The sequence below is a fragment of the Fringilla coelebs genome, assembly GCF_963513975.1.
Source record: "Fringilla coelebs genome assembly, chromosome: Z".
In the NCBI taxonomy this organism is placed as follows: domain Eukaryota; kingdom Metazoa; phylum Chordata; class Aves; order Passeriformes; family Fringillidae; genus Fringilla; species Fringilla coelebs.
In genome coordinates, this window is record NC_140031.1 from 20,179,025 (window position 1) to 20,202,205 (window position 23,181).

Below are 23,181 nucleotides of genomic sequence, written 5' to 3' on the forward strand. Positions count from 1 at the left end.
GCAGAGTTTTTCTAGTACATCAGTAGCAGTATTTAGCTGAAACTTCCAACACTTAAAGTCACTCTTCTGTCCTTCTTAGTGTGGTGATGTAGCTGTCAGAACAAGGTGAGAAGTCAAAATTGCAAAGTCTTGTGTGCCTTAAGTGTCTGAGATAAAGCAAAAAAAAGATAATCTCTTCAAGACTGGTTTTCAATTCAGTCTGAAGTCATCAAAGTAAAAGTCAAAGGACAGATGAGGTGAAGGGAAATTCTGAATGGGTAACTATGTCTTGTAGAGTAGTTTGGAGAACTAGCAACAAGGTGCTCCAGAAAATTAGTTCTTGAAAGTACCATATAAGGAGTATTAGCCTCCTGACATTTGTTTTCTGATTTTATTTTTACTGAAGGTAATTACTGTAATACACAGGTAATGTAACAATTTTGCTGGTGTGTTTAGCTTCTATATAAGCATGTAAGTCATTCAGAAAATATGTCAGAGGTGAACATGGATGAAGTAGAAGAGCTGGAGGGCTGGGAAAGAAGAATTCATATGTGAGATTTTTTAACTTGAAGGGAAAAGATATTTATATATATGTTTTGATTTTCTTTTTTTAACTAATCTGCAAATATGTAGTTGTTCAGTTCCAGATGTAATTGTCGTTATGAAAGTATCTTTTTGCACCCATTTGAGGGTACTACTGTTGTTGGAAGTGGGTGTCAGAGGAGTTATACAAGTCAATTAGATTCGCCTCCAGGAGCAGAATGTTGCATTTGATATGAAGGCTTGATTTCACTTGCATAAGTGACCGTCCTTCAAAGATTATGGTGCTGTCACTGATGTACAATAATTATTCACAGCATAATTGTCATACTTGGTTTTCAGTTCAGCGCTGCTGCTACTGTTTAAACTCTGTTGAAATGTAATTGCCCTGCAGAGGGATTGCACAGTCTCTTTAATACATCTCTTGCAATGTATTGAATAATGTGGAAGGGAGAAATACATTAATTGTCTGGGGTGGAAGTGTTTCTGCACTGAAGCTGCTTAAAATGGCAGTTGAATCTGATACAATTTTAGGTTGGGAATATGGTCACAATCTAGACATACCTGTTCTGAGAAGCATCAAGTTTAATGTGCATGTGCTGTATTTATAAAGGTGCTGGCAAAAACCAGGTTACTGGAACTGGTCTAACTCCTCTGAGCCAAACAAAACTCAAAGGAGCACATTAATGAATTCAGAAAAATGTTTGATTCAGGAAATCCTGGCAAGAGAACATGATGTATAATTAGCTTCTAAATGTAGTTGGTTCTACGTGAGATCTTTCAAAATTTTGCTAAACATTGAGCTGCATTTGGGTGATGGAGGTTCTGTCATTTCCATTGCATGTCATACCTGTTTTCATTTTGACCTGAAGTACAATTTTTGCTACACACATCTTATTACCTTTTATTGGTTATCACAGAATGGGAAGTTATGGAAAACTTAGTAGTACTTCATGTTTATATGACTATTTATTTAGAATTTATCTACTTGCTTCAGTGTCTGAAACTTTAAATATTATTCTACCCAGTTTTTCTCTCATAAGAGAAAAACACAAATGCAGATCTCTAAGTAAAACTCACTGGGTAACTCTAGTAATATGCTACTGAAACTAAACTCACAGATATCGTGGAATCTTTTGATGAGCATATTGGATTGATAGGTTATCTCTTTTCAAGTCAAGGGACAAAAATGATTACAAGATATGACCTGAGTACTGACATATGAACGTATGCATGAGTGCAAAGCTGTCTTAAGGCCATATCAAATGGAAGAACATTAATGTTCTACCTAGTGGGTGGTGTAAAAAAGAAAATCTGCTGAACCTCCCCAGAACCATACAGATGTTACAATGGGAAATCAGCCATAGTCATGGTGATAACTGTTTTTGGTAGAAGTTTTTTATATATAAATATCACTAGGTGTAAGCCACACTTTCATATGAATGCTTTCATCTAAGCCATGGGAGACGCATGAAGTCTTAGCCAGATGCTTGTTCCATCTGGTAAAGGAACTTTATTTAAAATTCATGTTATCCATGATGGTTTTCTTAGATATATTAAAGGTGATGAAACTGAGGTCCAATTCTTTTACCAAGAATATTTTGTCTCCCAAACTGATTTTAAAGAAATTTATCCCTTTGGGGTTTTTTGGTCTTTTGTTCTGCGCCAGTATCAGCATCCATGTGAAACTTTGAAACTTTTCATTTCGCTGTAAGTTCTGCTTATACATGTTCCAGAGTGATTATTTTTTTTTTTCCTTAAACAGTCTGACAGGTAGTGCCTGAGGATATATCTTTTTTTTCTCTCTTCAAGCTCCTGCTGTGTATCTTCCTCTGTGTGTATCTATCTCTTAGGCGGGTATGATTTCTTTACTGAAATACTCAAGCTATGCCCTACAGCTCAGTGTGTGTCAGCTCAATGTCGTTTGATATGGAATCTGGGTCAGCAGAGCAGAACTGCAATCTTTATTTCATTCTTTTTGTTCAGCATTTACTGACTACATGTGAGAGAGACCACTTATCTGTAATTGCAAGTCTCTGAAGTACGTTTCATTTATTCTGTCTTTAGTATCTTCTTAACCCAGTATTACATCCAAAACCTGACTTTTGTTTGTTTGTTTGTCGTTTTTAGTTAGCATTGCCTTTTGAGGTCATAGGATTTCTTGTGCTTCCATTTGAACATGAGAGCTCTCATCCCGCATCTGTAATTGTCTCTGCAGAGAGAGAGAGAGCCTGATTGGCACTGGATCTAAGATCTTTTTTCTATTTGTTGGCATCTGGCACTGCAAGCTGCAAGAGGAAAAGACTTTTAGAAGGAAATCATCTTGGTTGTACTTCAGTTTGGTGATCAGGTTCTGAATTGTGATTTCTGTTTTTTCCAGAGCTAAGTTCAGAAAATCTCAAAAATTGCTTTAAGATCATCAATGCTTATATTTTCTTATCATCATCTGAATTTTTGCAGGTATGTTACCATTATATAAAGATCCATATTGCCGCCTCAGTTCCTTACTGGCAAACTGTTTTTTCTCTTGTCTTGGAGCATACCATACGCACAAACATTTATTCTCTTATTCATATATGTGTATACAAACATACTGTTCTAATGTTAGCTCTTTTTGGTGCATGGTGGACGCTCAGATTTGAGAAATATTATTGTTTAGAATTAATGCTTGGCAGATTGACTTAGTAGTTTGATATCTGAATGGTTCTATGTTGGGTAATAAAAGTTACTCTTATTATCCTACCAGATTAAAATTGTGAATATACATCTAGCAGGAGTTGAACAAGATATGCCTTGTCATCACACCTTCTTCATTAGAAAATTCTTTGAGATTGATTGTTTAAATGTCCTGCAACATTAAAAATGCAACAAAATGCTTAGATTAGATTTTAATTAGTTTAGAATGATGAACATTACAGCTGATCTTTGAAGAGAAACTGGGTCTTTAGGCATATGAAAACCCTAAAGAATTGAGTTTTTAAATATATACCATTATATAAAATGCATTGCATAATCTTTTTCATTTTATTTCAGATGTATGCTGCTGACTTATGTCGGTCATTTTGTGAACTTTTGAAGGACATAACTATTGAAGGTCAAGTTCAAGTTTTAAAGGTGGAGTATAATGAAAATAATATCCAGAGGTTCAGCTCTGTACATGTAATGTTTTCAAGTAAAATTTAGAGCATGTAGAAGAAACCAATATATTTAGCAGAATTTAACATAGGAGTTAAACCATCAGTGGTGGTTTAACTGCTTATTTGTAATGAGTATAGAGCAAACCCAGTCAGTATAGAGCAAACTTCTCCTATCTTTGTTGTATGTATGTGGTCTCTATGAAATCCTTTGTGTACCATACTTCCATTTGTACCAGATGCAGAGTTCAAGCAGTCTTTGTTTGCCTTTGGCATAAGTTGCTGTTGTAATGGCCATAATAGCTTAAAGTTGCTAAATGTTTTTCAAAGCGCCAGAAATTTTTATTTTCACACAGCCTTAAAATGGTGTTGTGGAACTCATAAGCTTTTGAATTATTTATAATAATTTGAATGTGTCTTTTTAAGAATTTCAGGAAATAAATTTGGAATATACATTGAAAGATAACTGAGTAGTAGCTGTAGTATACTACTACTAACATTTCCAGAGGTTGCACTAACATGGGCTCTGCGTTGTTTATGAAAACTTGGACTTGATTTAAATTAATTGTAAATGTGGGGGATATAAATTTGATCCCAGCTGTCTCTTTGGTGGATTGCACAGCTGGTTCCAGAATCCAGGACAGGAAACAACTGTCCAAGTTCATAGTCTCCCCTGTTTGTAGTTACTTCTGTGAGGGGCTTAACACCTCTAGTTCTGAAATTTAAAATGTCAATTCCAGTCTATTCAGTGATATTATTTAAAATCTGTAGTTGAGCAGATGTTTTATGCAGCAGCTTTTAATCAGATTTCTAAAATGGAATTATACTGCTAGTACAGAATTATTTATTCACTTGAGTCCCAGTGTGGCCTTGCTGCAAGATTTGTCTAGTATACTTGAACACTTTCCTAGTAATTCCCTCTTGATTCCAGAGGGATAACTGAGCTATCATCCTTGTAAATATTTTTAGAAAAAGCAAAAGTTTTGTCAGGGTTTACTATGCTGACTTGTTAAACAAAAAAACCCAAAATATAGATAAGCATTGGGAACAGAAGCACCCGGGGGTGTTCTCTGAAATAGCTTCATACAAACAGCTTTAGCTGGATTGTAAATAGACATTAGAGCAGTAATTAAATTAATAAGGTTGAAAAATACTAATTTGGACTGATAAGACAATTTGTTGCAAGATTGCTGAGGCTTGATGTGACTTGATTTTCTAATTATCTTGACAAAGACAAGAAAAGTTTTAAAAAGACTGTGCAAGGACTAAAGGAGATGGCCAAAACTTCCAGTACCCAGAAAGATGAGTGGGGGAAAAGTTATGTTTACCTCTGTAAAGGCAAACATAATAAGCCTCTTTTATACATCTGCATAATAAAAGTCTACAAAATTGAGAGGCATTGAGAAAGGTCAACTGCTTAACACTTTTCTCAGGGCAAAAAATAGAGTATTAAATGAAACTATTGGGAACAAGGTTCAAAATGGAGAAAAAAATATTTAGGAGAGTTTGGTCAAGAGCACAGAAGACTTGGTCCTTGTTGAAATTCCTCTGAGGTGGAAGTAAATGGAGACTGAGTGTTTAGATGTGGTACATTTATGATACCTTTATGTGCTTTATAAACACGTCAGTGTGTTCATGTATGTGGCATTGTGTTCTTTATATGGAAGAAGGAGTGAGGAGCCCATTATTCTCACAGCCTCTTCCCATCTCTCTTGGTATGAGGGTAGAGCACAAACATCTGGGCACAAGAAAAATGGAAGAAGACAGGAAAACAAGTTACTTCAGGGAACAGCGCATGGGGGGAAAAAAAGGAGCTGAAAAACAAAGGGTAAAGAGTTTAAACATTGGGAACCAAAGCAAGGTACCCAGAATAGCACCTCTGAGAGCACACCTGCAAACAGCTGGTGGGTTCTAATCAGTGTTTTCTCAAAAATGACATGACAAAGCTATGGAAATATACCCTGAACTGCTGGTACTTCACCCTGCCAACCACCTCAATCTACTGCTTTTCCTGGAACCATAACAAGGTCCCTATTTCCAAACCACCTCATCAACTTTGCCTGCAACATGGGGAGGCTTGTGAGGTGCTTGGCTAGGTGGGTTTCATTGGCCTGTCAGCTTTCACCAGGTGCATTTATACAAACCATGTTTGCAGAATGTTTTACTAGAATATAGTTTCAGCAGTCTGGGATTTGCTGGTATTTAATGGTAAGCATCCTGGTATATGTGTATATGTGTAAACCAGTACACATGGGTTTAAAGCTTTGGTTAAGATGTAGGAATGTACTTTGCTAATGGTCTAATTTGTTTTTATTCTTAAGGTTGTAGAAAATGTCCTAAAAGTCAACCCTGTGTTGGGTCCTCAAATGTTTCAACCCCTTCTGCCGTCAGTATTCAGGGGGATTATAGATGGGGAGGTAAGAGTTTCTTTAACTACTCTCTACTTTACCTTTGGAAAATGAAAGTACCTTTCATTATCTGCAGTTTTTTCATCTTGGTATTGTATTTTCTCTTGATGTAAGGGCATCTAATAGATTTTTCACATCAGGCTTAAAAATCTTTAAAGGTAACACAGTTACACAAGAAAAAACAACCTGGCCAGCACTTAATTTGTTGTGTAGTGTTTGTTTGAATAAAATAACACAAATTTAATTCTGCTGTTCCACCGTTCCTTCACTATTAACATTTTTAAGAGCTTTAACATTAGGCCTAGTGTAACCCTTAATCGGTGATGGAGTTTTTTATTGTTTTGTTTTTTTTTTAATACACATACTGTTCCTTTTTAATTGTACCTGGATGAGAGAAAAACAAACTGAAGCAGGAGAAGATCAACTTGACCTTCTTTTCCTAATTGGCATATTTAATATGAAGAGCTGAAGGGTGTGAGAATGATTTGTATGAGAGTCTTTAAGATTTTGCTGGCTTACATGTCATAACTTCTTCATTTTCTCTCTTTGTATTCAATAAACTTATATGTTGGATGAAAATGAGTAGAATCAAATATGCTTTAACTATGTTGAACCTTTCAGTTTTATAGCAGAAATCAGTGGGTGGAATTCTTCAAGCTTTTGGACTTCTTTGACCAAAACCTTTGCTTTTTTTCTCAGTTGAAGACTTTCAAATATCAATAAGTAGTTCCAGTTTCTGAGTTGAATAAGATTTCCAAGTTTAAGCCAAGTAACACTATATAGAAAAGTACTTTCTGCTGTTCAAAGCACAAAGATAGAGTGGATTTTTAAAATGTCTTCTGATTTAAGACTAATAAATTCATTATACCCTATTCAGAATGTATTACTCTGGGTTAGAATTTTCAGGTAAATGTTGGCATTTTGTTTTTCAAGTAGGCTATTTTACAAAATACAGTTTTATTGTTATATGCTGAATTTAATATTAAAAAATCCATAGCTTCTTTTAAAAGTAATAACCAAAGATAATAAATTAGTGAACTTATTACTCTATCCTGTTAATTTTGGGACACCTGCAGATTAGTTCTTAGCAAATGTATTGTAGCTTCTGTCTGAAAAAAGTAACAACTTCAGAAATACTAAGTGTTCTTAATTTTACTGAAATTGTAAGCAGTAACTTGGAGCCATAATCAACTTCAAAAGTAATATTTTAACAGTACAATAAACTGTTAGTTCCTTAAGATACAGGTTTTAAAATTTAAAGTAAAATCACCTTGCAAGTTGTCTTCGCTGTTTGGATGAAATTGACATAGTTTTCATATTGTAAGAACTGAGAACTCTGGTAAAGGCTGCTCCCTCAGTCTTCTGCTCCTAGAGGCTCTTAAATTGCAATTTACAATTTAAAATTTAGTGAAAGACATAACGGATGCATACAAGTATTTTCCAGGTACTGTGCTGTGTGCACCAAATATTTTTCTTTTACTTACACTAAGCACCTTCTGTTTTGGTTTATTTTCATTTCAGAGGTACCCAGTGGTGATGTCTACTTATCTGGGGATCATGGGTAGAGTTCTACTACAAAATGCAAGATTTTTTTCATTACTTTTGAGCCAGATGGCATGTGAATTGGGCCAGGAGGTAAGGTTTATTGTCGTTTTTTGTCCTCTTGGATTTTTTGTGTCTTTTGGTATTTCAGCTGTATTACATAGGGAAGTCTTGCTTTCTTTTGACCTGAATAAAGTTTTCCCTCTATTATCCATGCTTGTTCCTGCCCAGTTAATCTTGAAAAGGGGCTCTTCTCCCTCCTTCTCTCCTTAACCTGAAAGCATGTAACAACTTTTATGGGTTCCCATAATTACTTAGAACATCCCATTAAAATTTTTATAGAGTCCCTAAATTCTTTTCCCTCTGCATCCCACAATTAGCCCTTAGGTCACACAAAACTGTAGGGTGAGAATTTCTTTCCTTGTGCCATCTTGATGGATCTTGCAGCATGGAGAATAGTCTAATGATTTTCCTCTGCGTTTCTGGAGTATCAAATTCATTGTGCTTCAGTTTCACTGGTGAAGTTATTTAGGGGTCTTCTGCTGCAAGTGTTCTATTATGTCTTTCAGTGAAATTTGCTTTTCTGGGGTATAATACAATTTTCAAACAGATAATGACAAGTCTTTTTTTTTTAATTTGTCACAGTGTAGATAAAGCAGAGTCAGTCATGTGCTTTGTTTCTATGAGACTGTTATGGAGAAATGGAATAATTTGCTGTCAGGGATACAGCTGTGTAGTGTCTTTCCAAGACTAAATAATGTATTTATTTGCTAGAAAAATTAAAATAAGTTATTTTCTAAACACACTGATGTACTTATAACTGAAAAAGAACATTGTGTTCCCCAATGCAGTTGGACCAAATTCTTGGTAACATGATTGAAATGTGGGTTGATCGGATGGATAACATCACTCAGCCAGAAAGAAGAAAACTTTCTGCTTTGGCATTGCTTTCTCTTCTGCCATCATTGAATAGGTAAGCAAATGTACAGTATCTTAAATAAGAATGCTTCAAAGGCCCTTGGAATTGTTTTTAAAGTATTTCACAATTCTGCAGCTCAATATTCTAATACAAATAGTTTTATATGCTTGTTTTTCTCCCCCAAGAGAAATTTTAAAAAGATAGAACTTCCATGCTACATTATATTAAGTTAATTGGCTTCATAAGCATCGCAGTAACCTTTCTTCCATTTCATAGGAATGTCATTTAGTTAAAGCAAGGAACCAGCACTGCAGATTTTATTGTTGGTTCTCATATTAACTTAGAACTATCTGCTTCTCTCATCTGTGATTAAGTAGTTGCTTTAGTTGGCATGTTACTATTTTGGTGTCCCTTCCAGGGAACAGTGTTCAGTTTTTTTCCTTGTTATAGGTGATCTGAACTGTCATTCTGGTTTTCTCCTTTATGACATTGAATATAAGAAAGAGTTGCTATGGAAGACTGTTGTTTCCATGAAAAGTTTTTTGCACTATAGGTTTTATAGCAAGGAGGTCTTACTATTATCCTTTCAGTAGCTATCATCGTTGCTGGATATACAGAAAAAAATGAAAGTTTCAAATGAAAATGCTGAATATGCTGACTTCTAAGTTGTCAATACGAGGAGTCATGTATAACACGTTTAGGTGAGACTTCAGTCCATAGTTACCTTTAGATTATTTTTATCTGTTTGACATTCTGGAAGACAAGACTGCATGAGTCTACATTTAGTCTGCTGGGTTTCCTGAACAGTCTTGTCTGTTCTATTGTCTGTTGAGAATTTAGATGTTGCTCCCAAATCTTAAAAGCTATGTTAGTATCTGTAGAATATGTAATATGTCAAAGCCGTCTATGTAGTCACTATCTAATAAAAAAATCAGGGAACACTTATGTGTAATTTACAGGCTTCATTGCTTTTTATATGTACAGAAATTTTCCTCCTTTTTTTTGTTCAGATGGATAGTCAGGATGACTGTCTAGCTAAAGGTGAACCAAGCCGCTGCTTTGAGAGGTTTTGTAAATGTAACAGCATTATGTTATTTATAAGTATATTTGAAATCTTTTTAAGGAGGTGTTAGCTAAAATTTAACGTGCTGAACTACATCTGTCTTCCTGTGAAGTTTCTGTTAAAGAGAGGAAGGAAAAAAATAAATTCCTTTAGATAACCATGTTATTTTGAACTATGTTCAGCTGCTCCAGATTTCCTGCTGTAAAAGCCAATTATTTCTGGCAGTCCTTAACTTAATAAGACCTTCCGCAAATGACAGCTTTATTTTTCAGTTTCCCATATCATTTAAGAAAGCTACTTCGCAAATAAAAAGTCTCTCTTTAGTGGATGTATTTGTCAAGGGTATGAAAATTTCACTTACACAATTGATAGACTGCCAAACTTAGCTTCAGACAGTGTGTGTGAAATGGTTTCTGTCAACTGATTGTTTCTTTTACAAGAACAATGTGAGTCACTCTGGTTTTGCTGTATCTCAGGGATTATACTACACATACTTGCTGCATCCTGTATCTGCAGGCTTCTTGTGCAAGTCCATATGCACAGTTGAAGAAAAAAAATGTTTTAAATTATATACAGCATTTAAACAAAATGCTTGGATTAATGTTTTCAAGAAAAGCTATAGTAATTTTTCCTGTTGGAGTGCCTCACTAACCAGCTTCCTGATTAGGTTTTACTTTGGATATACAAGGTAAGTTCAGGATTTCTCAACTGCAGAGGCAGAACAGAATTGTGCCTTCTGCTGATGGCTGATGGGCTGTCTTGGGAAGGCCAAGGTGAGAGTGAGATTCTTCCCACAGCTTGCTGCTCTGTGGTGGTCAGGATTGGTGCCAGATTGTTACCAAGCTCAGAGTTTCAAAGTTCTGCTGAAAGGAAAATAGGCATCTGTGCTGTGTCGAACACTTTGTGAGAATTTTTTTCCTTTTGCCAGTTGCTTTCTCTAATCTATAGCTGAAGCACTGATAAGTTTATTTTAGAGAAGAAAGAGAGGTAGTAGACAAAAATAGTGGGGGGAAAATGAAGATAACATGTGTTCTCCTCCTTCCCTCAGAGTTATTTCATGGATAAAATGTTGGGGAAAGTTTTAAACAGTGACCATTTTTATTCTCCGTGTAAACTCTATAGTATTGCTTCATCGATTTTAATTGTTTCTCTATTACAAATATGTGGAACTCTGGACTTTCTGCATTTTAGGGGAAGGTAAAAGGTAGGTTCTATCATTATTAATTTAAAATCAGTTTGACACAAATCATTTTCTGTTTCAAGTACAGCACCTTTGACAGTGTCATGAGTGAAGGATTTTAGAGCAGATAAGACAGGATTCACTGCAGAGCAGCTGTTAACAGCGGCTCTTGGGGTGACTAGTTTGACTAAGCAGGTTAGGAAGTGATAAATTGTCAACCACATTAATTTTCTTATCTAGGCAGTACCATCCAGAGATAAATGTAATGGCATGCTTTTGGTATCAACAGTAGTCCTGCATTTTAATCATGTGTGCATGTCCTTCATCTAGCATCCTGTTTATCTTCCCACAGCTGCACATTGTGTTAGTGGTTAGAAATTTGTATTAAAAAAAGAACAATAACTGCTATTTTCCTAATTAGTGTGTTGCAGCGCCTTTTCACGGAACAGTAATTTCCTGGTATTACTTAGGGGTTTGCCCAAATTAAATGCTATATAATTGCTTTTGCTATCCAAATGTGGTCAGTTAGTGTTAGCATGTTTTTTGGTACATGCATTGGCAATATTTTGGTATTTGGTACATGCATTGGCAATATTTTCTGTATTTTATATTCTTACTGCCTGTTTGTCACTCATCCATCCATGTGCATTTTCATTAATTTATTAAAAAATCTTACTATTTCATAAAATAGGTTGAAGACTTCTGTCTTTAAACTGTTGTATATAACAGTGGGGACCAGTAACAGTCAGGCTGTAAGGATGCACTTGTGGAGTGAGTGTCTCCATGTTAAGTACATGAGGCAAGTGTGAATAGACACACAGTAGCACTAACAGGAATGGCTTTTTGAAAAATACGCAAGGACTAAGTTTTTTGGAGGAAAGCTGTATTTACGCTAGAGTGTGAGACATGAGGTGTGACAGCAACCTGGATAAGTAAATTCACACATGTCATGATGTTCCTACTGTTGTATTCAGTCATATTTGTGCTTGTCTACAACCTTAATGGCTTGTTTGTGAATGCATAGCTGCAAGAGTACTCTTCAGGGCTGAGTTGAGTTTTATCAGATGTGCCCTTGGTCCCTAAAGTAGTGCCTAGTGAATATGGTCACTAGCAGCATTCTACCTCTTATTTGTTAGGGAAAATGTGTGGGCCTCCACCACTATCTAGGGTTCTGCATTTTGAGCACTTCAGCATCCTTTGTAGTTCCTGATGCCAAAGTGGCTAAAATAGTAGTATGGCCCCTTCTCCTACCCATATCTATCTGTCTGTCTATCTATCTGGAAATAATTAGCTTGCTTACTGCAGTATAATGTCAGTATTATAGTGTTTTGGAATGTCCTTCTTTGGGGATATTGAAAGCTTTTAATGATTTATTTAGCAAAGTAGATTTTTTGTTTTATTCCTACAGTTGTGTGTATTTTAGTGGAACACAACACTGTAAGATGCTAAAGAGTGATAGGAATATTTATTCTCTAATAAGAAAATGGAAACAGATTTTTGAAGGATTATAGTGTCAATGATCAGCCTTCTTTGGGGTGGTGCCTGACTGTACCCACAGGTAGCATGTGACACTGTGTTGAAAGCTAAGCACTCCCCTTCTGCAGATGAATGTTATTTCCACTGTATGTCACTCTTGACTAGGAGATTGTCATGTTTACTTTTACTCAGTCAGTGCTTTCCAAAACAGGCCACAAATTGTGGTTCTTGAGGATAGGCTCATTTTTGGTGGAACTACCTGTAGAGTGGTACCATTCTGAAGTAGAGGAGACTTTACTGAGCTTAAAATATGAAGTATTTTAATTTATCTTTCTTCATTTTCGTTTCTGGTACATGAGTAGATTTCATTTTATCCGTTTGAGTTAAGTATAGTTATGTATTGTGGGGAAGGGGTTAAGAGGTTCCCCAGGTTTCTAGTCATTATGTAAATGAATGTCTGCTTTTTCTCACTGTGTATCAAGTCTGATATGTCAGCCAGCATGAGTTCTGCCAGTTAGATAATTGGCATTTTGTGAGTGTAAGCACTTACAGTATGCAATTATAAATCTTCATTAGATTATTATAGAGTTTTGCCTCTGTTATTTGTTAAAATTACTTAGTTAGAAATTTTAATTTTCCTCTAAAAAGTTGTCTATATGTAATGTTAGTTAAATGGCAAGAAAGTGTCTAATAAAATGTCATGCTCTCCTCAGGATAGTTGTCCTCATTTATAAAGTCAGAATTTCTTACATAATTACTTGTACATCCTCCTTTCTTTATAGGAATGATACTCTGAAGCTATTTTATCTTCCCCTCCATTTTTTTAATCCCTCTAAGTTAAAGGACTGCTCACCCACACCTCTAATAGACTATTAGCATTTAAAGGAGCTCTTTAAATTATGATTTTGCAGTTGTCATCAGTGTTTGGCCATGGATTTATTTAGCTTGCCTGACAGGTAATAGTGCAATTGTAATGATAAGAGTGAAAAATGTGGCTTTGGTCTTAGTCTGAGTATCAGAGTCTGCATAATTCAGAAGGTTACACAGAGCACTGCCAACTTCTTTAATTGCACGTCACATTATGCCATTGGCAAAAGGATGCACTCATTAAACTTTCCGTGTTCACAGTCTCCATCAATTCTTCTCCCACCTTTGATAGCTAGTGTGGACTGGTCAGGAGCATATAATCTTTTCCCCTAACACCCTTAAGCCTTGATCTCAAGGAAAAATATACCAAGTGATAGCAAGAAATGATGTCAGCAAGAAATAATTGCAGCTAAACTGCTGGAAAAAAATTAACTACGGTCATAAGGGTTTGGTTGCTGCTGATATCTTGGTTTTGTTTATGGTCTGTATAAAATATTTCAGAAGTCCTTCCTAAAACTATTTTAATTACGATTTAAATTATATAAAAGCAAAAGATAACGGACTAACTAGCTTCCTTCAAACTCTTTGCAAAGTATGGTTTACATGTTTGCAAATTAGATACTGAATAAGTAGTGACTGAAATATAGCGTATTACTAAAACTGTGTAAATATCACAAGATTGTAACAAAAGTAAAAAAAAATAATCCCAAACCCAAAACATAGATTTTTGCACCTGTGTTTGTTTGAGCTGTTTTGGTATATCTGCTTATCTCTCTGTGCTATATACTCTGTGAAATTTGAGACTGACAGAGAGTAGCTGAGATTTTTCAGTGACTTTCTTTAACAGTGCCAGACTATTATGATAAGATACCACAAATGATATACACCACAACCCATGTCACTACAAGACTTTCTGCAACTAAGTACTGACTTGAAAAATGTTTCATATTCAGACAATTTAATGAGAAAGTGAGTGTTTATCAAAACCTGATGTTTTGTTTTATCAAAAAAACGCCCAAGTATAAAGAAAGCCTGTATTTTTAAGAAATAGCTTTTGTATTTGTTGTGTGGGTATTCTCTGGAGTAGTTGTTAGGAACTGTTGAAGTTTTCTCTTTTGAAAATGTGGAGCTATCAGTTGTTAATGCCTAGCGTATGTGCGTCCTGTCTCCTAAATTAGCAGCAGAATGTGGTTTTAGAATTGAGTTTAGTTTTGATTAAATTTCTAGAAGTTGAAATTGAAGAAATTAGTTTGAGTTCTTTGGACCTTTTGATTTGAATTGCATTCATATTGAGTACAGTGATGCTTGTATAGTTTGAACAGAATTGCTAAATATTGCAGTGAGAAGTAAAGGCTCAAGCTGTAGTGTTATTATCAGTATATCACATCTGCATGTTACATTCATGGCCAACCTTTTTTATATTACTGTTTTGTTTGCAGACTTAGTGGTTGCTCCATAGAAGACTTAGATTTCTGAATAAAGAGAATAAACTAATTGCTCAAAGTGAGCTTTTAGTTTCATGAGAGCTTTCTGTTTTATTATTTTACTGGAGTCTAAGGTCAAATTTGGTTAATGGAATGGAAACTTATTTTCATATCCTCAATGGGAAAAATAATTTTGTTGTTTTCACGCTATGGAAGAGAGAAGTTTTCAGTAAATGGAGCAGCAAGTCAGGATTATTACTGAAGCAGAAACATTAAATACTAGAAGGAATCTGCAATATTTGAGACAATCAGAAATGTTTCAGTAAACTAGGTAATAAGAAAAACAGAAAAGTATTTTGGGATCTGGTAAGTTAATAAGGTGTCAACAGTTCACCTGCCTGCTGGATGTTAATTAAATGTTGATGCCTGTGCTACCTAAGCAGTAGTTTAGTTTCTGAATTGCTTTCATTTGGGGTCATATCCACAGATGATGTGGGCAGATGGAAGTAGGGATTTGAAAAAATAAAGTTGTACAATAGCCTACTTGTGAAGAATAAAAGTAGAAGGAAGGAAGCCCTGCAAGAGCAGATGGTTGCTAAATATGTAATGGGAGGGCAATAAATAGTTTCACTCTTATAAGCTTAAAAGAATAATTACAGTGCTAAAAATTGTTTGTCCTCATTTGTGGGCTTTAACAGAATTTTGTAGTAATTACGAGAATGAAATCCCTTCTCAAAAATTGACTTTAGACCATGTTTTTGAACTTACTGCATGCTTTCTGCTGTATGTAAGTGGGATTTGGATAACTAGTTTGTGCCACCTAATATTCATTATATTGGCTTTAATGTAACATGGGTGAAGTGCTTGTATGTTCTTTCAGTTACTTTGACCTGTCATTTTATGCACAACTTGACAAATTGCTGTTACTCAGGCTTCATGCTTATATTTGCAAGGAGTCATAGTTGAACTAGCTTTTAATTTAAAAAGCCAATAGCATTAGTAACTTCATCAATATTAGTATATTAAGATAGAATTCACTTGGGGGTTCAAAAATAATTTTCTCACCATGTGAAGCTGTATTCAGGTACAAACCTAGTAGTTCTCTCTCTGCAGAAGAAAATTTGCAGTGAATTAAACATGAGAGCAGCCTAAGCTTGTTAGTGTTTCCTGGGGTTTTATGTAGTTTTCAAAAAGTAATAGTTTTTTATTGTTTAAGAGCCACTTTGACAAATGCGGATCCAAGTTACGCATGTATCCCATTCAGCCTTTTTTATGGTTTCCCCCAGAATGGTATCAGTTATGTGGCACATAAATCTTGTTCTTAACAGATGCTGCTTTCAGATACTTCAACAATATGTAGTATTAATGAAATAACTCTAAAATATATTGCAATCAGATCTGCAGGCCTTCAGGTGCAGTATTGACAAAGTGTTAAGCGGGACTTCTCTAGATTTCCTAGTGCAGAATGGAAGGAGCCATGATCTGGATTAAGATTTTTTTTTCCCTGTTTTGGGTATGGGATTCAATCATCAGAAGAGTCCTCAGTGTTGTCAGAACCGTAGTGGAGCTAGGGTTAAAGCTAAGCAAAAATTTTGTGAATATTCATAAGGTCCTTTCAGTGCAAGACCACAGAGACATTTAGCCAATTAGTTACTGGTCATCAGCTTTCTTTTATCTAGTCACTGCTCTACTGGTTCCTCTAAATTGTCGTGCTATCTCATATACCATAGAGCTTCATTAATTGCTTTAGTTTTTCAAAACATGTTGCTTCTGACATTTTGCAAAAAGAGAGCTGTATGAACATTTGCCTTTGAAAACTTTTTTTTTAGTTTGGCTTCCTTCTTGTAGCTACAAAGGGTTGTTTCATACAACACACCTTGGAAGAATAATTTTTTTTTGTTTGGGTTTTTTTTTTTTTTACAAATATAGGTTTCAATATAAAGGGACTATAGGCAGTGAAGTCTAGGTAGAAGATAACTTCCTGTTTGAAGTCAGTTGCCAGCCTGTCTCTGATTTTCCCCTTATCTGACTCTATTGATAATCTTTTTCCATTTCTCTTACTGTTCTGTCCCCCACATCCAGGATGGTTCACCATAGTTCCTGTGGACTATGTGGTATTTTCCCTTCAAGCAAATGACATGATATTTTATTTTACTTTTCTCAATGTCAACAATTATGTCAAATACTGTGGAAAAATATAAGTCTGAAAATAAATATTCAAATCTGAAGAAGAATTAGTTTTCCTTTTGACCTATTGGTCTCAGAAAAAAAGAAACAAATGCAGTTCGAATTCTGGGTTGTAACTGATTTACAGGCATTGCCTAAAATGGCCCACGGACCAATTTTACGTAGTTATTTCTTATTTTAGATTAGGTATTTGGAAGAAAGCTTCTTCAAAAGCATGTCCTTGTCTATTCTGCTTCCCTTTCTCATGTGTGCCCTGCATTTCAGATTGGATTATATAGGCAAAGACGCTTGGGTTACATTTCACCCGTTATGTGAGCTCATGCTTCCGGTGTGAGATCGTGGTAGCTGAAGGAACTGGATTCTCCTGCTGTTGCACATCTTTTTTGGCTGTGGTTACTGAGGGCCTTTGTCATCTTTATTTTGCTGAGCAGGTCTTGTTGCAGTAAAATCATGGGGTTTTAGTTACGTTGCTATTGTAGGCCTAATCTCCCCTTTCCCCCTTTGATGTGACTGAGGTTTGCAAGTATTTCTTGCCTGTAATGGATAAACTGAGGGTGTAATCTCTGGTCCTTAAGCAGAGGGCTATTTATAGCTCGTGTAGTCTTTTTCTGCACAGGGGATACTGCAGGAAATGAAAGCTGTGCATGAAAGGTGTGGCTCTCAGAACCGGAAACCATCTCATAGTTCTCTGTGGATAAATTTGGTTTAAAAGGGTGGCCTAAAGTGAGACTTAACAAAGTGCTTGGGTCAGGTCAGAAATACAAGTACATAGCAGCTTAGAGCCACATCATGTGGGTCTCATGTCCTGAGATTTCATAGGTTTCTCTGGGATCGCTGGCAGGTTGTGCCGTGTCAGAGGGCAGGAGAAACTGGGCTCTTCCCTCCAGAGTGTGTTTCTTTTCCCTTTCGTCCAGACCACTGGAATGGGTGTGCATGTGGCAGCAGTTTGGCTCTGTAGACAGTGAACAGTGTAAGTGTTGCTACCAATTTAATAAAGCATTTCAGGTTCTGGCTGAAAGTTAAGGGAGTTACAGGTAATGCAATAGTGCTGTTACAAATAGTTGTGCTTTATTCTGAAAGTTAGACCTAAGATAATACTCTTTTAAGCTCTTCTAGTTAAATCAGTGGATTTAAAAAAAAAAAAAGGCAAAGCAGAAGAAGAACAAAAACCCTTAAACAACAAAACTGAGTAGTTACAGACCAAGATAGTACTTGGTTTTCTAGAAACAAATCATTGAGATTTCCTTTCTAACAATACTTCTGAAGCACAGATAAAATGGCTTCCTGTCCCAGGGTTTCCTGTATCCATGGCAACCTGACTTCAGGCACTTCTTTCTTAGTTTCCTGAGCAAACTGTTGCAAACCCTGGGCAAAAATGTGAGTGCTGTAGTAAACAGCAATACTGCCTTTACAAAGATTTCACAGATGAATGTAGTTGGTCAGCTTATAACATAGTCTAGTGGACTGCAAACAGCAAAATAACAGAAACAATGAACTTCAGATTTGGGGTAAGGAAATGCTTCCATTTCTTTTAAATGTAACTCGGCTTTATAAAAGTTAAATTCATATTGTAAGTGATCTGCCAGTAAAATATAGCTTGTTTACAGTTGGCATTTCTACTTGAATGCTTTTGAAACATTTCTTAGTGATGGTTAACTATAAGAAGTAGAGAATATATAGTATTTTTAAATTTATAGAAGCTGTTATTTTGGCAGCTTAGATACTTTTATGCTACGGCCAATTAAATATTTTCTGGCTATGTTAGTGGTATATTTATGTAATTACACGTTTACTTTGAAAAATCTTGCCGTGAAGTCCAGTTAGTAAGTTGGAGTTCTAAACTGCTTCTTTGGCATGAAAAAATATGTAAAATAACAATTTTGAGGATAATGCTAATATTTTTAAGACTGTACACATAGATTCAAATAGTTATTAATAATATATATAATAAATATATTTGAAATAATAATATTTATATACTTCTTTTTATCTCTACTAGTGAAGTCAGAGAGGAGTAAGAAGGCCAAAGACAGGGATATGTGTGTTCTGCAAAGTTCTTCACCCTGCCCAGGAGCATTCCTGTATATATTTAATTGTTTTCTTTTGTTGCTGCTCCAGAAGGAGGCTTTTGGCTGTCCATCTGCTTGTCAGCTCTGCACAGGGAGACAAGTTAGCTGTCGTAATGCAGGGCTTTCAAGCATCCCTTGGAACCTTCCTAAAACAGCAATTCTTGTTTACCTCAGTGGGAATAATATATCACATGTCTCTCCAAATGATCTAAGAGGTTTTCTGAAGCTTGCTGCACTCTACATGGATAATTCCAGTATTTTGTACGTGCACCCAAAAGCTTTTCTGGAACTCCCCAAACTGTGCTACTTGCATCTAAATAGCAATCATATTAAACGCCTGGATCCAGGAATCTTTGAAGGCCTTTCCAATCTTCATTGTTTATACCTTCAGAATAATCAAATAGCTTTTCTTCCCAGAGGATTATTTAGTGATCTTCTTTCTGTTAGATATTTAACACTTCAGAGAAACCGTCTCAGTGTCCTTGGAAGTGGGACTTTCTGGGGAATGATAAGTCTCCAGACACTAAACCTAGCTAATAATAAGATTTCACGGATATCAGATGCAGCATTTCATCATCTTGAAAATCTTGCATCTTTGTTTCTTGAAGGTAACAACTTACCACTTGTGCCATCAAATGCTATTGGAAGGCTCAAAAATCTTGAAAGACTATCTTTATCTCACAATCCCATAGGATCAATCCAGCCTTTTGCATTTAAGGGACTTAATAAGCTTAAATATCTGTATTTGAAAAATGTCAAGCTAAAATGTGTTGCTGTAAATGGGTTTTTTGGATTAAACAACCTTAGCCAGCTAATCTTAAGTTACAATGATTTAGAAAATATAAATTCCAGCACTTTTACCTTATTGAAAAATTTAATGTACCTACAGCTAGACAGAAATAAAATAGCCAGTATTGGCAATGGTACCTTTGAAAAAATGGGACGGTCACTCAAAGTACTCAATTTAGCATTTAATAATATCACAGAGTTACAACCTGAAGTGCTCAAGCCCTTGGTATCTTTAACTCATCTGCAGGTACATTCTAATCCTTGGAACTGCAGCTGCAAAATGTTTGCGTTACTTAATTGGCTAGCATCATCTTCTGTTTCTGCAAAAATCCACTGTCAGCATCCTCAGAGTATGCGTGGTAGACCTTTGCATTATATGAAATGGTCTTGGTTGTCAAACTGCATTGGCCCCACTGCCAGCCCAGGCTCTTCCCCAAGTCTGGGATCTGTTGGGGTACATCACAGTGCTACCACTCTGCTGATGGCCTGGCATAAAGGGAACAGGCACAACACATTGGAACAGTTTGTCACTGCAGAAACTAAGTATATTGGTTTCTGGGAGGGAACTGCAGCTGCATCTTCTACCCCATTGCCTAATCAGGAAGATGCTGTTGAAGTGCCATCACAGGCAGCTACAGTGTTATCAACGTTACCAGTGCAAATTCCAGCAAAAATTATGCCTACTAATAGAAATGTAGAAGAAGAATGGTTGTTTACAACAGATCCTGCTCCTGTATCATTAAAAACAAGCCTGATTTGTACACAACAGGTTGAAAAGCTGAATCAAGCTTTTGATATTTTACTAGCCTTTTTCATTCTGGCTTGTGCTGTTATCCTGTTTTTAACCTGTAAAATTATTCAGTTTAGACAAAAACTAAAGGTGCTGGAAAACTCAGGGGAAAAGAGTATAGAATATTATGGCTTTTATCAGCCTGGCCGATACAACATAACTGACTCAGTGCAGTCTCTAACTCGGAAATCAGTGGAACATTCAGAACTGGACCAAATAAGGCTGCTCAAGCGAACAGTATCAGAAAGTCAGGCACAGGTCATCTTGTTCGAACATTCATCATTGTAAGTTATCTCATTTGATTTGGTGTTAACTGTGATATGAAAGGTTAAGGAATCAAGAACTCAATTCTGTAAAAATACTTCCACCAATTAAAATCAACTGCTTAATAGAACTGTGGCAAATGGCACAATTTGGGTTCTGCATCAACATTTGCTTACTGAATGTTTTGAAGTTTGATTATTTCATTATATGTCATTTCAGTCTAACATGGATAAGTTTATTAACCTCAGTCCCTATTTGTAGTAATCATTCACCTATGCTCAAGTATACATGCAGTATAAAGTACACTTTATTTTGCTGTACTTAATGATGTAAGTTCCTATGGAAATTCCATAGCTATTGTGCAGCTAGCAAAACATCAGTTCTTAGTAGGATCACAAAGCCTAGAAATCTCGGGGAATCAGAAAAGAGTATTTAATGCATTTATTGTAATAGAGTTTCTGTCTTCCTCTGTTAAATAAAGCACAGGGAAAAAAGCATATTTACAGTTAGGATGTTCAAACTCTTGAGTAAGAGAAAAATTTCAAACTATACAAATTCTATTCATACCTATAGCATATTGTAATATACAAAGTTGTGTGTTCAGTCTGTATAATGAATATATTAAAGTCACTTTTTTGTTAGTGTGTATCTGTGTCATTTTATGAAATACCCCAAACTGGAGTTAAGAAAAACAAAATGCTGTTGAAATTTACCGAAGTGTAATGACCAAATTTATTATGCCTAAGGTAATAGAGCTGGTTAATTATTGTCAATAAAAGTTCATCATCTGTGTCATCTATGTAGTATTAATTTTAGGGACTTTTTAGCTACATAAGAGGTACAAATTGAAGAAATACATTACACTGTAAGTACATAATGCTAAATTAATGGCTGAAAACATTTACATATTTGGTATATGTTTGGAGGTGTCAGGGCAAGATATGTGTTATTAGTTAAAGCTTCATCTTCAGAATAGAGATATTTTCTTTTCTAGTTTGCATATAACTTTTTATTTCTATTTCAAATGTTGGTGTTCTGTTGTTGTCAAGTTATGTCCAGTATGCTTTTGTCATGTAGCTTTATTTTCAACCTGAATTTCTGCGAATTTTGTTTTTCTGTTACTTCAATAATTCAGACTTTGTTTCTGGAATTGAATGTCATAAAACTATGTGCCAAATTATCCAATGTTGTAAAATTTTCAACCAACAGGACTTAGTTTTGTAGATGCTGTTTTTCTTGTAGAGGCCTGTGCCCTAGAGATTTCAGCCATGTTTATAAGTTACACAGTTTACAGCTAGACCATTTTCCTCAAGGAAAAGTGGGGGAACAATGCTTTGATAGACTTTCCTCCATGCTGTTGATTTAAATTGTGTAGAAGCATGTTGCTGTTCCAGGCTCCAGCCCAGAGCCTGTTGCATTCTCCAGCTGTACCAGAGCTGCCCTCAGCATTCTTGTTCTCTCCCCTCTCTTTCCTGCTGGTGTAACTCCCACTCATATCCGGGCTGTGCAAGTCCCGCTCATCCTGTTTGTCCATCTGCAGTCCTTTTACAGCAGGGAAAAATCTATTATCTGCTACCAGGGCATATATAAATCTTGACTGCACTGGGTGGGTGTGAAAGTGCAAGTATGACTTCATTGTTGTTTGTTATTAGTGTAATGAAATAATACTGTATTTGTCTGTAATTTATTGTATCATAGATCAAATACTTCTAGGGAACACTCAATTCAGCTTCTTGGACAAAAGCTTAAACTGTTTAGTATTGCTTGAGTAGAAACTATTTTTTAAAATAATTTTCTAACTTAAGATCAGATGTTAAATATAATGGGCAAATGCTTTTAAGAAGGAAAACACTGGATGTAATTTATGCACATTTCTCCAGAGGCTAATCCACTGCAGTCTCTTCCTCTTCAACCTGTTTTTGTTACCTTCTGTCTCTCCTACATAATTTGTTGTGATAAATAATAATTTTGTCTTCACTTAGTAACAACTGCACAATCAGTGATTGCACAGTAGTAGGTTCTGCAATTTTATGTGCTATATTTTTAAATTTTTAATTTTATGTGGATGCTTCAGAAATAGTGGACTTCAAATGCAGTAGAAGCTAGTCAAGTTTCTCTTGCTAGAAATGCTGCAATGCCTTTTTTACAGAGGAGTTTTGGTAGTGCACAAAGATTAAAAACTGAATAAACCTAATTCTCAATTCTCAAATCTGGCAGGGGGCAGCTCTGTTATTTTTGGCCTTGGTTTCCACAGCTGCTCTTTACAGAAAGGCATGAGAGGTTCTCTCTGTAGGTGCATCTTTCTCACTGACAAGCTGCTGTGGGAGTTGTTTTCCAGGTGGGGGAACGTGAAAGGAAACTTTCACAGCTGTTTGTGCAGCAGAGAGTTAGAGGCATTGAAAGCCTCCTTTGGAGTGGAGACATCCTCGAATAACCAGCTTGCCAGCACAGGGTTTAGGCTAACAAGGCACTGAGACCTTTATTATGCGGTTGTGAGGGAAATGCCTTTCTTTAGCAGCCAGTATCTTTTGTATTTAAATGTTCACATGA

The 23,181-nt window shown here is 35.8% G+C and overlaps 2 protein-coding genes across 5 annotated transcripts in view; both read left to right on the top strand.

Moving 5' to 3' along the window:
- IPO11 (importin 11) overlaps positions 1–23,181 on the top strand; it is a 76,525-nt gene that overhangs the window by 40,244 nt on the left and 13,100 nt on the right. For all 4 annotated transcript variants that reach the window (XM_084224565.1, XM_084224562.1, XM_084224563.1 and 1 more), the window contains 5 exons: positions 2,900–2,979; positions 3,553–3,633; positions 5,975–6,070; positions 7,583–7,696; positions 8,455–8,576. In XM_084224565.1, coding sequence (XP_084080691.1) covers positions 2,900–2,979; positions 3,553–3,633; positions 5,975–6,070; positions 7,583–7,696; positions 8,455–8,576 — 493 coding nt within the window. The remainder of the gene's footprint in view (positions 1–2,899; positions 2,980–3,552; positions 3,634–5,974; positions 6,071–7,582; positions 7,697–8,454; positions 8,577–23,181) is intronic.
- LRRC70 (leucine rich repeat containing 70) lies at positions 18,093–21,345 on the top strand. The gene is made up of 2 exons (XM_084225201.1): positions 18,093–18,227; positions 18,719–21,345. Exon 2 carries the CDS (start codon positions 18,757–18,759, stop codon positions 20,653–20,655), a length of 1,899 nt encoding a protein of 632 aa, XP_084081327.1. The 5' UTR covers positions 18,093–18,227; positions 18,719–18,756; the 3' UTR covers positions 20,656–21,345.